At 40.6% G+C, this 12,604-nt stretch overlaps 2 protein-coding genes across 2 annotated transcripts in view; one reads left to right on the forward strand and one right to left on the reverse strand.

Moving 5' to 3' along the window:
* ciita (class II, major histocompatibility complex, transactivator) overlaps nt 1-7,744 on the forward strand; it is a 20,775-nt gene extending 13,031 nt beyond the window's left edge. Inside the window, exons 10-20 of the mRNA XM_062985071.1 lie at nt 449-577; nt 912-977; nt 1,077-2,766; nt 3,780-3,959; nt 5,100-5,165; nt 5,269-5,349; nt 6,096-6,179; nt 6,266-6,349; nt 6,462-6,545; nt 7,035-7,118; nt 7,400-7,744. Coding sequence (XP_062841141.1) covers nt 449-577; nt 912-977; nt 1,077-2,766; nt 3,780-3,959; nt 5,100-5,165; nt 5,269-5,349; nt 6,096-6,179; nt 6,266-6,349; nt 6,462-6,545; nt 7,035-7,118; nt 7,400-7,475 — 2,624 coding nt within the window. The 3' untranslated portion in view covers nt 7,476-7,744. The remainder of the gene's footprint in view (nt 1-448; nt 578-911; nt 978-1,076; nt 2,767-3,779; nt 3,960-5,099; nt 5,166-5,268; nt 5,350-6,095; nt 6,180-6,265; nt 6,350-6,461; nt 6,546-7,034; nt 7,119-7,399) is intronic.
* Nucleotides 7,745-8,925: 1,181 nt separating this feature from the next.
* dexi (Dexi homolog (mouse)) lies at nt 8,926-12,105 on the reverse strand. The gene is made up of 2 exons (XM_063018750.1): nt 10,463-12,105; nt 8,926-9,617 (listed from the first exon to the last, which is right to left on the reverse strand). The coding sequence occupies exon 1, from the start codon at nt 10,895-10,897 to the stop codon at nt 10,628-10,630; it is 270 nt and encodes an 89-aa protein (XP_062874820.1). The 5' UTR covers nt 10,898-12,105; the 3' UTR covers nt 8,926-9,617; nt 10,463-10,627.
* Between the last annotated feature and the right edge of the window lie 499 nt (nt 12,106-12,604).

Raw genomic sequence — 12,604 nt, forward strand, 5'->3', positions numbered from 1 at the left:
GGTTTTCTCCTCTGTTTCAAAACATGCCAGTAGTTGGATTAGCAACTGTGAATTGGCTTGAGGTGTGAATAAGGTTCATTTATAAAAAAAAATAACTGCATGGTCTGCTGGAGTTGTACCAACAATCTTTCGATTAATCTAGATAGATGGATAGAGAGATAGACAGACAGACAGACAGACAGACAGAGAGAGAGAGAGTGAGAGACAGACAGACAGAGAGATACGTAGATAGATAGATAGATAGATAGATAGATAGATAGATAGATAGATAGATAGACAGACAGACAGACAGACAGACAGACAGACAGACAGACAGACGGATAAACGGACAGACGGACAGATAGATTGACAGACAGACTTTTTGTAGTTTTCTACAGGTTAAAGCTTCAGTGAGTAGAATAACTATTATTATATTAATATTCTGTATTATTTGTATTCTCTTCTATAGCTAATGCTGCTGTGGCTCCTCTAGAGCTCAGCACGTCCACGTACCCCGTGAGTTCCTCATCAGAAAGTGCAAGCCAACGACATTCTCCATCCCCTCCTACGACTGTCACTGTTGTTTCGCCCTCAAAGGGTAATTTTACTATTTTTAACTTCTCTCAAGCAGTGGGCAAGTGCTGCTGGTGGGCCCTTAAGCAAGGCCCTTAACCCTCAGTTGCTTAGACTATATAATATAACTGTAATGTAAGTTGCTTTGGAAAATGTAAATGTCAGGCAGACAGAATGAACAGTAGTAGCAGCAAAACACTGTATGTATCACATCAGAAAATAGAAATAAAAAGAAGAAGTGAGATTAAATCCAGGTTTAAGGTCATGAAAACATCCCCTTCTTATTCTTACTGCTTTTGCTGAAGCAAATGAAACTCGATTCTTTATTTTGTTTAACTTTTGTTTATGTTCAATCGTAGACAAAACAACATCGAAGGAATTTTCTCCCACAAGCCGTCAAACCAAGACGACCCCGGTGATCCCAAGTGAGAAACGATATTAACCTTACTAGGATTATTATGATTGCTTCGTCTGTCGTGAAGTGTAAATGATATAAATGTTAAAAACGAACGTTTCGTACCCAGAACACGTGGAGGACTACATTCAGGGTCTGAAGTCACACCTGAGAGAAACGTGCAGCCGGATGGACGGCGGCAGGAGCATGGAAACTCACTACGTGGACACACAGCTGGTCAGGAGAATGCTCATTATCAGGACGGGCAAGAACGCCAACAAGTGTCTGGAGAAGGAGTTAGTGGTGCTGAGCAACTCCGAGAGAAAGAAATCGACAGTCCAGCGGAATCATGTTTTCCAAAACTCTGGGAGCAATAGCAAACATTTAATCACCGTCCTTGGGAAGGCCGGGATGGGAAAGAGCGTATTTATCCAGCGTCTGACCTTGGACTGGTCATCCGACGACCTTCCGCAATTCCAGTTTGTCTTTTTACTAAATTGCAAAGTCCTGAATCTTACTCAGCCGAACTACAGTCTGAAGACTTTGCTGTTTGAGTCCTCTGCATGCCCCCCCTGTAGGAATGAGAATTCGTCGGCGGTTTTCCAACACGTCCGCGCCTCTCCGGAGAAGGTACTGATCGTCTTCGACAGCTTCGACGACATGAAAGACCTCGAAGGTCTCCTTCAGTCCCCGGCTACCTCGGAAATGAGCCAGAACTACAGCGTCAGGCAGCTGTTTTCTGGTCTGTTTCAGAAGAAGATCCTATCGGGGTGCACCCTCCTGATCGCCTCCAGACCCAAAGACGTCCTGAACCAGCTCCTGCGCAAAGTGGACAGCATCTTGGAAGTGTCCGGGTTCTCCTCAAAAGACATAGAACTGTACACAGCCAAATATTTTGCAGATTCTTCCCAGCAGGACAAGGCGCCGAGAAAAATCAAGAGCCAAAAGTACATTTTCAGCTTGTGTTCGAATCCCTTACTTTGCCAGGTTACGTGCTCTCTGGTGGAGCATCACGACAGCAACTTAAACGCTTTGCCATCGTCGCTTACGGATTTATTCCAGCAAGTGCTCAGCCAGAATCTGGAGCTGAACAATGACATTGAGAAATCTAAACCGGACCTGACGCAGCTCTGTAATGTAGCATGGGAAGGAATTAAGACTCACAGCACGCTTTTTAAACACAATCAAACCATCTCCAAGGACTTGCTGGACTATGGACTTGACTCTGGAATTTTAATGACCCATGCAGGGCAAAATTCAGACAAAATCAAGGACACTCACTATGCCAATCTCTTCATGCAGAACTTTCTAGGTGCCCTGTGTTTGGTAAATTCTAATGAACTAAACGATAAAACGCTTTTATCCCAAACGGTGCTCCACCAACGGAAGCGAAAGTCTCAGGGAGAATGGCAGGACGTGCTGCAGCGCTTCGTTATTGGATTACTGTTTCAGAAAAACGCCGTCCCCTGCTGTCGGATTTTGCACACCGCTACCGATTTACAGGCGAAGAGAAAAGCCGTAGAGGTCCAGCTGGAGAACCTGAAACCAGGTACTCTGAGCTCCAGCAGGTTATTAGAAGTCTTTCACTGTGTGTACGAGGCCAGAAATGTCAAGCTGGCCAAACTTCTGGTCAAGAACCTTACTGACGATTTGTCCTTTTCTGGAGCTCAACTCTCTCCGGTGGACGCTTACGTCGTTTGGCACATCCTTAAGTGCACCAAAGGACTCAAACGAGCTCTCAGCATCGACCTGCGGGACACGTGTGTTCCTCTCACTGGTCTTAAAGACCTGGTCGCACTGGACTGTGTCAAGTCATTTCGGTGAGGAACCTTTTTTGTTTTTAAATTTGCATGGATTGAAAATGGCAAGGTGGTGACCGGGTAATTAATTAAATTTACATTAGCCTCAGAAAGCATCATTAGGTTTAGATTTGTCTCTCTTGGAAGTTGCAGGATGCAGTAGAACCTTTCTAAATCCTGTGAAGTTACTTTTAAGTCGTTTAGAGAAATTAGAAAAGATCCGTTCTCCAAGAAACCCGTGAAGAACATGCTTTTCTAGCCTATATTTCTTCTGGGTTAAAACAGAGCTCTGTTTATATAAAAGTGGATTGAGCACATACATCCAACTACTACTGATACTACTGAAATGCCTTAACATGTGTTTATATAATTTTATTTGGTCATATTTATAACTAGAAATGCAGATTTGGTGCTTTTGGTATATGGCTAGGTTGTTGGTAGGTGGTTACTAGGGTTGCAATGGTTTTACAGGGGGTTTCTGTAATATGGTAATACTGTATGTTGCATGGTAGTTGCTAGGTTGTTGCTAGATAGAGAGACACTTTATTAATCCCGAAAGAAATTAAGGACTGCTAAGCAGTTACTGTGGTATATAATCTGGTTGAGGTGTTGAGGTGATGTTAAATGGTTGCTCTGATACATCGGGTGGTGCTATTGTGTAGCTAGGTGGTGCTAGGGTGTTGGTAGGTGGTTTCTAGGGTGTTAACAAGTGGTTGCAATGCTTTTACAAGGGGTTTCTGTAATATCTCAGGCAGTTGCTAGGTTGTTGCTAAACAGTTACTGTGGTATTCAATCTGGTTGAGGTGTTGAGGTGATGTTAAATGGTTGCTCTAATACATCAGGTGGTTGCTGTGGTATTTTAGGATGTTGTAAGTATGTTGATATTTAATATAGTGATGTTTTGCTGGGGTATTCCAGGTTCACCTTTGCTGTAGTCTTAAAAGAGGGGTGTACTTACTTTTGCACCTCATTTTTACCTTTTCGGCAACCAATAATCTGATAATGATAAACCTCTTTTTGTCTCTGTGTTTTAGGGCACCCACGATGGACACGATTAACCTGTGGGAGGATTTGCAAAGCAGCGACGACAAATTAACTTTAAAACGTGCCATCGAAAAATTCACCATAGACCCAATCAAGGTGTCGCAAGTGTGTCACGTGGAAGACCTGGGTGTACTCGTCCAAATCCACAAGGAGAAGAAGCTGCCGTCATGGTGAGGCATCATAACCATGATTTATATATTAAACAGTGTAAATAGATTGTTTATCTGCCACTTTAACCCCACAACCTTACAAAGCAGTCCAGTTAGAACCTTTCTGATGCTACACAGAACCATAAACTCACTATTAGGAATCACTTCACCAGGAGTGAAGATGCTAGCTGGCTTTACATTGTATTTTATTTGGCCTGATTTTGCTTTGTGCTTTGTGTTTGTGTTGTCTTTCTCATCAAGAGACTTTTGCTGCTCACCAGGCTGCCACTATAAATAAGATTCTGTTCTTAATGACTTGCCTGGATAATTAAAGGTTAAATAAAAGAAAACAAAACATACATCATTAGGTTATTTTTTCATCAGTCAGAATCAGAATCAATTGTCTTAAAATGCATATTGTGACCTGTATTCTAAAACCACTGCTCACTGGCAACTGATTTAGTGCTTTTACAGGCAAAGGAAACTGATGAGAGTTCTGAGAATGTCAGAAATCTAGAACCAAAATCCTGCAAAAGCCATTTTTTAAAGAACAGCAGATGATGCATGTTTATTTATGATTAAGTAAATTATTTATTTACCTAATTTTGCTTATCAGTAAATAATAAAAAGCTGGACAGTAAGAATATCGAAAGCCTGCGAACTTTGGAGCACCTTTGATGGCAAAGAAGACAAACAAATGGATCCTCCACCAAATTAAACCCCGTTCTCTCACTCCAAGCCCAGAAAACCAGACTGAAGCTCTGTCATTTTGGCCACATTATGAGAGAAACCAGTTCCTTGGAAAAGACAGTTTAGGGTAAAAGTGGAAGAGGACGGCCAGCAACAAGTTGGATGGATGGTTTAATCGGAACAATGAACGAGCCATTAAGAAGCCTGAAGACCCAAACAGAGGACAGGACGTTCTGGAGAATGTCCAGCAACAATCGTAACAAAACCGTGCTTTTGTTTACTCAACATCATCTTCAGCACAAGATTGGAAAGCTTCATCACACAGTCATACACTGAGTCATACAGCTATTAAAACAGCTAAAATCCCATAATTCAGGTCGAAAACTGATGTTACCTGGTTATAATTCTGCATTACAGTCATATCCACAATGGCTGGATGATTGTTAGTAACCGTTTGCACTGTGATTTTAGTGAGGCTGATCCTGCTCTGGAGGGTGGCATCCCAGCGGTGAGAAATCTTCACAAGCTGGAATACGAGTAAGTCTGACACCCACATTCATTTATTCTACGTTATACTGGAGAGACCCTCAGTTTTGGGTTTGTTCTCAATATGTTCACTGTCGTTTCTTTTCCGTTAAAGGCTCGGCCAGCAGAACGGACCCGAGGCTTTCCTCAAGCTGGTCGGGATCTTACCCGCCCTGGAGTCTCTGCAGTACCTGGAGTAAGTGCTGGTAATTCTCAGCTTCAGAAGGAAATCATTAATGAGCAGATTTTAATGGTTATAAATATAAAACAACTGGTCATTAAGGTGGAAACACTGGACACAGTGCCAATCTATTGCAAGGCATCATCACACACACTCATTCACTCACTCATTAACTAAACGTGATTTGAAAGAGCGAGTACACATTTGGCATGGTTTTGGGAGGTAGGAAGTACCCAGAAATAGGAAAGGATCAGACCTTGGTCCTCAGCACTCAACACACAGTCAGAAATAATGGCAGGAAGGAAATGACCATCATTCTAGTTGTATCACACTAGTTTAGACGTTCAAGGCTTCCCATCCCCCCCCCCCCCCCCCCCCCCCCCCCCCCCCCCTCCCCCCCCCCCCCCCCCCCCCCCCATGTAAGAGCTCCCCCTACTGGTCACTCTTAAGCCTGCTAACCTGAAAGTGTGGTTGTCAGAAGCCTTTTTAATTTTGGTATTTGGTATTTTGGTTTTTACTTGATTAAATGTGAACCTGTGACTAAAGGTGAACTCATTAAAGCATGTGTGTGTATTATTATTATTATTATTCAGATTTGCATTTCAGAGTTCAGTACATTCAACCTCATCACACCAGAAGTCTAATTTAAACCTGTTGAAATGTAACTTGGCTTGAAAACTGTGTGACTATGGTTTAATGATCAGTTATTAACTATATTTGATCAAATCTTTAATTGACATTTCTTTTTCTTTGCTTACCAGTATTGAGAAAAACAAAATTGGTGATGCTGGAGCTACAAAGCTAGCTGGCGTGCTGAAATCTTTATCCTCTTTAAAGATGCTGAAGTGAGTGGTATTTTTTTAATGTCCATTTTTTAGCCTAATTGTATAAATACTTTTTTGTCTCATTTTATCTTATTTTATCTCTCCAGTCTTTCTCAGAACTGCATTGGAGACGCCGGCGTGGAGAACCTGGCTGAGGCGATGGCCTTCACCTCGTCACTACAGAACCTCAGGTAGGATCTTTTAAAATACCCACGATTTATTATTATTTATTTTAGTTATATGGTGGATGACAGATAGAATGGATGTAATAATAACGTTCCCATTTTCACTCATGTTCTTTAGCCTGTATGGAAATCTGATAGCTGATAGAGGAGCTGAAAGCTTGGCCTCAGTTCTACCGCTCATGAAGTCTCTGCTGGATTTGGAGTGAGTAACTTTTATCTATTTAACATGTTTATCTATTTAATGCTGTTAATTTTAACAAGTTATTTACATTTAATCATAGTATTTGTTTTGAAAAGAATGAAAATTGTCAGTTTATAAATCCATGGGTACAGTTTACAAGTCTGTGGGTACAGTATACAAATCTGTGGGTACAGTTTACAAATCTGTGGGTACAGTTTACAAATCTAAATCTGTGGGCACAGTTTACAAACCTTAATCCATGGGTACACTTAACAAATCCGTGGGCACAGTTTGTAAACTAAGAGTACGGATTACTAAACCTTGGGTACAGATTTTGCACTTCATGTATTTTTTCTCATTAGTGACCCCTAAGGGGCCTGACCAGATCTGACCAGATCTGCTGTGACGACACCAAAAGAAAAAATATAAGTAAATAAATGATTTGGATCCATTGGGTCCTGAAAGTCTAATCCTAAACTTATAAATGTGGTTTTATTTGTGTATCCATAGTGTAAAGTATAACAAGTTTACAGACGCTGGGGCAGAAAAGCTCACCGCTGCACTAAAAAGCTCTCCGTGGATGAAGTCTCTTGAGTAAGTAACCAACACACACATGAACCATGAAAATCTGTTATTTATTTCTGGGTTTCCAGTGATAGATGTTATTTCGTCCCTCCATGCACATGTATTGTATTATAGATGCATTAATTAGAGAGCAGAACAGTGAGTATTTTATTCTCACTGGAAATTAATTATTTAACCACTGAAAGTTACTGGAGCTTTTACTGTGTATCATGTTTTTAATAATGTCATAATAACAATTTGCTGGCTTCCAACTACTTAACACATTATAATTTTTTCCTCTTTTTTCCCAGCATGTGGAACGACTGTATTCCATACGGGGTTTTTGAGCATCTTCAGCTTCAAGATTCCAGGATCAAAGCTTTATAAATCACCTCTTCTAAAAGTCAAAGTGCTGCTACTAACATGCTGTTCTGCAAACACACACAGGTCACTAAATGCTATTTGGTATGGTACTGCTGCCTAGCGACAAAATCCCTGACGACAAAAAAAAAAAAAAAACACTAAATATTTATGGTGCGTTATTCCCGAGTTGCAATATTTCTTTTATCTTCTGTACAATGAAGTACAACTTTATTTTATAACTGGTATTGATTTGCACTGTGATGCTTGTTTCTTTGGTTTTGCACTGGAGCTCTGAAGCGAATGTTCATTTATTCTGTAAATACATATTTTTTATCAAGCAAATGACAAGTTTGTCTCTTTCTCTCTCTCTATAACTATTTTAGCCGTATGCATTGCTAACGGGTGCATGAACTCCAGCGTAAATGTAAACTCTAGACAGACAATAGTGTAGATGGAATCATACAGAAGAACTGTTCAGTTTCAGCATGGCACTGTCGGCAGAGGCACCTTTCCAGCATGTCACTTCATCAACTTCCTGCAAGTGCTGTTATAGTAAAGTGGAAAAAAGTCTAGGAGCTCCAACGGCTCAGCCATAAAGCCACACAACCTCAGAAGCTAGCTGGGAGACTACACACAATTCAAAGATGGATGGATGGATGGATAGACAGATAGATAGACAGACAGACAGATAGATGGATGGATAGATAGACGGACGGATAGATGGATGGACAGATAGATGGATGGACGGACAGACAGATGGATGGACGGATAGATGGACGGACGGACAGATAGATGGAAGGATGGATGGATGGATAGATGGACGGACAGATAGATAGATAGATAGATAGATAGATAGATAGATAGATAGATAGATAGACGGATATATGGGTGGACAGACGGACGGGCGGACAGATAGATAGATAGATGGATGGATGGACGGACTGAAACTAAAGTAGATAAAGTAGTAAAGATAACCATGTGCAGTATCAAGTCTCTGCTGAAGTGGTGTAAAGAACACTCTCATTGGACTCTGAAACAGTGGAAATATTTTCTGGACATAATGAATGACCTCTTACCATCTGGGAGTTTTATTAATGCTTGGCGGCAGAGTGGAGGTCTGAGACAGTTTTTGGTGGTCTGGGCTGGGGGTCTTGCCTCCAGTAAAGAACTGTAAACTACAAACTTTGTTTAGGGAATGCCTCTAGAGTGGAGTGTCGACTTGATTTCATTTGAGCCTAGACAACCTGTGGAGAGACAGATAGGGAATGCCTCTTCCTGTTTGAGCATGGCATGAGCATACGATCACAAAGCAAGCCCTGTGAAGAAGACGTTTGGCGAGTTGGGTTTGGAAGAACTTGACTGACATCAACCCCATTCAGTGATTGATCGACCTCAATAAAGGAAATCTAGGGAAATGCTATATTACTATAATAAAAACAAATTAAAACACGACCAGTTAAGAGTTGTTATGTAATATTATTTATTAATTTATATACCATAAGTATCTGCTATACATCAGTTTCAATTTAATGCATCATTTACAGCATGTACAGTTCATAAGACTCTAACAGCAGCACAAAAGTAAAAACCGTCATGTCAGTCTTAGGATGTATTGCTTATCTAAGGGCATTCTCACACTCTGAATACTGAGAAAACACTCATTCCCCTTCAGTGTGTTACTTGAAACTGACACGTTAAGGCAATCACATTATTTTAAACCTGGTCTCAGAAGCAGATCACATTCAAGAGCTCACACAGGTTATAAAATTGCTTTCGAACAAGTCTGAGATTAAAACAGACTCTGCATGTGTGAAAACTGAAGGTTAAAACATCTCATGCAGAATTAGATCAGACTTTATAACCTGGCTAAAATCAAAGTGAAATGTTTAGAGCTTAATGAAGCCAAACTGAGAAGTGAATGCGATGAAGTCTGTTATAAATAAGTATCTGCTCCTCTGTGTAAACCATACCAGCCTCTTCCAGAAAGCTATGTTAGACTAAATCAACATAAGTGTAAGAAGTAATGAATTATCATCATGGTAGGTATGACATCACGTCTGATCCTCTCTGAAATCCTGGAGTGTCGACTTTTCTATTTTACGTCCATCTTGTCCCTGGAAAATTCCACCAAACAATGAAGCTTGATTTCATTTGAGCCTAGACAACCTGTGGAGAGACAAAACACCCTAAATGATGAACACTTCATTTCATTACATACAGCAGGGTTTTCTACTGTTTTTTTAAGCCACCCACATTATGTTCATGATTTTTTATATGACCCAGGCAACACAATCTTATATCTTAACATCTTTACACTCTCTAGCCAAAAAAATGGGTCACAGAGAAAGTAATAATAATTAAATAAATGAATTTTAACCGGCACATAAACAGGAAAAGAACTTGTGCACAAACGCCCCCTTGTGGAGGCTTTATGTTACATCTTGTAAATGGTTTGGTGAGTTGGAATTCAAAGTTTGTTTGTTTATTAGGATTTTAACGTCATGTTTTACACTCTTGGTTACATTCATGACAGAAACGGTAGTTACTCATTACACAAGATTCATCAGTTCCCCGTCCAGGACAGGGTGTTAGTGTGTGCCTTGCGCCCATTGAGAGGCTGGGATAGGCTCCGGCACCCCCCTGCAACCCTAGTTGGATAATCGGTTAAGAAAGTGAGTGAGTGAGTAAGTGAGTGAGTTGGGGTTCGAAGACTGACGTCAACCCCATTCAGTGATCGATCGACCTCGGTAATGCTCTTGCAGCTGATTAAAAAAAAACTATGGGCACACTAGATTATTTATTAATAAAATACTAATTAAAACACGGCCAGTTTAAGAGTTGTTTAATAATATTATTTAAGTATTTATTTATTTACCATTAGTCGTGCACGAACACCCCCTTGTGGTGGCTTTATGTTACATTTTGTAAACCACAGTGGGACTCGGATCGCGTACAAATTAACCCTCCAGAATGTGAAAAATATCACAATAAAACAAAAAAGCGTGTCTTACTTTGTCATACAAGAATATTCTTCAAATGATGTCCAGAGCAGCATCTTCCCACCTGAGCAGAGCTCATGATCAGCATTCAGGTTCATCTCCTGAGTCCCCAGCAAGAAATCCTTTCTCAAACCACAGAGTTTAATTAGTAGTCGAAGCATATTGATACTGGGGAATCTATTCCAGATAGCCCTCTAAGACGTCAGTCTCGGTGTCCGTCTCATACGGGATGGAGGCTGGGTCAGAGAGCACTCCCAGATCCACCAGCGCCTGGTCCATGTCCTCGGGCAGAAACACAATGCCCACGTTCAGCACTATATATTCCATCAGAAAGGCATAGTAAAGGATAAGGACGTTGACAAAAAAGAGGCCGAGATAGAACATATATGGAGCAGCGTCGATGAAAGATTCCAGGGAATCTAACTGGGAATAGACTGAGTGTGGCATAGAATTCCAGACATGTGGTGATGGCACACTGGACGAAGCAGGATCATGAGGGTGGGTTAGAAGTGGGTTAGAAGGTGGATCATCACTGATGTCTGGGTGTGAGTCTGTGCATAGTATAATTTCCAACAAGAACACAACGGTGTCATTAATCTAAAGCACATAAATACTACTATTTACTACTGTGGTACTAAAATTCACTCAATATAAAAACAATAATATAGTCCAGTTTATGCCGTGCTTTATTCACTTTCTCCTCAGATGTTTGTTTTTACCGGTTGTGAAGCTGTTATTATCAGTTTATCCAAAACGACTTACAATTAAATCTGAATACAATGCAATTAGGGGGATTAAGGGCCTTGCTCAAGGGCCCAACAATGGGAACTTGGTGGTGGTGGTGGTGATGGGGCTTGAACCAGCAGCAATGCGAACAATAAAACAAAAAGCCAGTAATAGTCCAATAGCACAATAATAGTCCACTAGTTATCAATGCCAACTTTGCAGGAGTGGGACTTGAACCAGTGACCTTCCAATCACTCCTCCAGTACCTTAATCACTGAGCTAACACTGTTTCTAATCATTCATCTGGTGATCTTTTCCACTAAATGTAAAAACAATAGAAGCCAATGTTTCAATGTTTGTTACAGCTGCATGAACAAACCTTGTGTTTATAAAAAAGTAACCACAATCAAGATCTCAAAGCGTCCTTTCCTCCATCATGATGAAAGTGTAGAACAAAACCACTGCATTAAAGGTTTTCTGCTGGCACTGCAGTGATTACAATTACAGCGATTACAATTACAGCCTGAAGAAATCTGCATTGGTTGTAAACTCGTATTTACAATAAATCCGGAAGCACGTGAATAAAGCATGTGTATGTTATATAAGCAGGCCGGCTGCAGCACGATAACTTTTGCTGTTTCTCCAACAAACCAGTCACTTAAAGTCTATTATCCAGCCACTTCTTCTTGTTTTGTTATATCAAAAATAAGTTTCCAAAGCATTCAGCAACGTATTTAGATAAATATGATGTTTTTAATGTTCCGCAGCTCAACCACACAGCTGATTCACAAAACTATAAAATCGTGTCGATTTTATTTCCTCTTCTTACACCAGCGATGAATCATTTAGCGTCCACTGAAAACACCACACACTTTTATTTGTATTAAATATATCTCCGTATGTCTAAAAACAAAAGGTTGACCGGACATCCACGAAGATGTCAAAGAAAAAAAACAAAGTCGCCTGCATATGACTCTAGAGCAGACTGGCGCTCAGTGCATGCTGGGAAATTGAGTTCCAGTACCATGAACAGCCTGCAGCTGACGCTATGTTTAAACTACAAGCCCCATAATTACGAGTGTTTCTCGCTGAAATTGACTGCATGCAAACTACGCAGTAAATGGTTCAGTATTTATTTATTTATTAGTAAAAAAATTATGAAATAGTTTAATTCGTTATCGGGGTCTTAAAATGGCACGCTGTAGCCTAGTGGTTAAGGTACTGGACTGGTAATCAGAAAGTCACTGGTTGAAGCCCCACAACTGCCAAGTTGCTGCTGTTGGGCCCTTGAGCAAGGCCCTTAACCCTAAATTGCTCGTAGTGTAAGTCGCTTAGGATAAAGGCGTCTGCTAAATGTTTGTTTGTTATGATTTTAACGTCATGTTTTACACTTTGGTTACATTCATGACAGGAACGGTAGTTACTCAT

This window comes from Trichomycterus rosablanca, chromosome 22 (genome assembly GCF_030014385.1).
Source record: "Trichomycterus rosablanca isolate fTriRos1 chromosome 22, fTriRos1.hap1, whole genome shotgun sequence".
Lineage (NCBI taxonomy): Eukaryota > Metazoa > Chordata > Actinopteri > Siluriformes > Trichomycteridae > Trichomycterus > Trichomycterus rosablanca.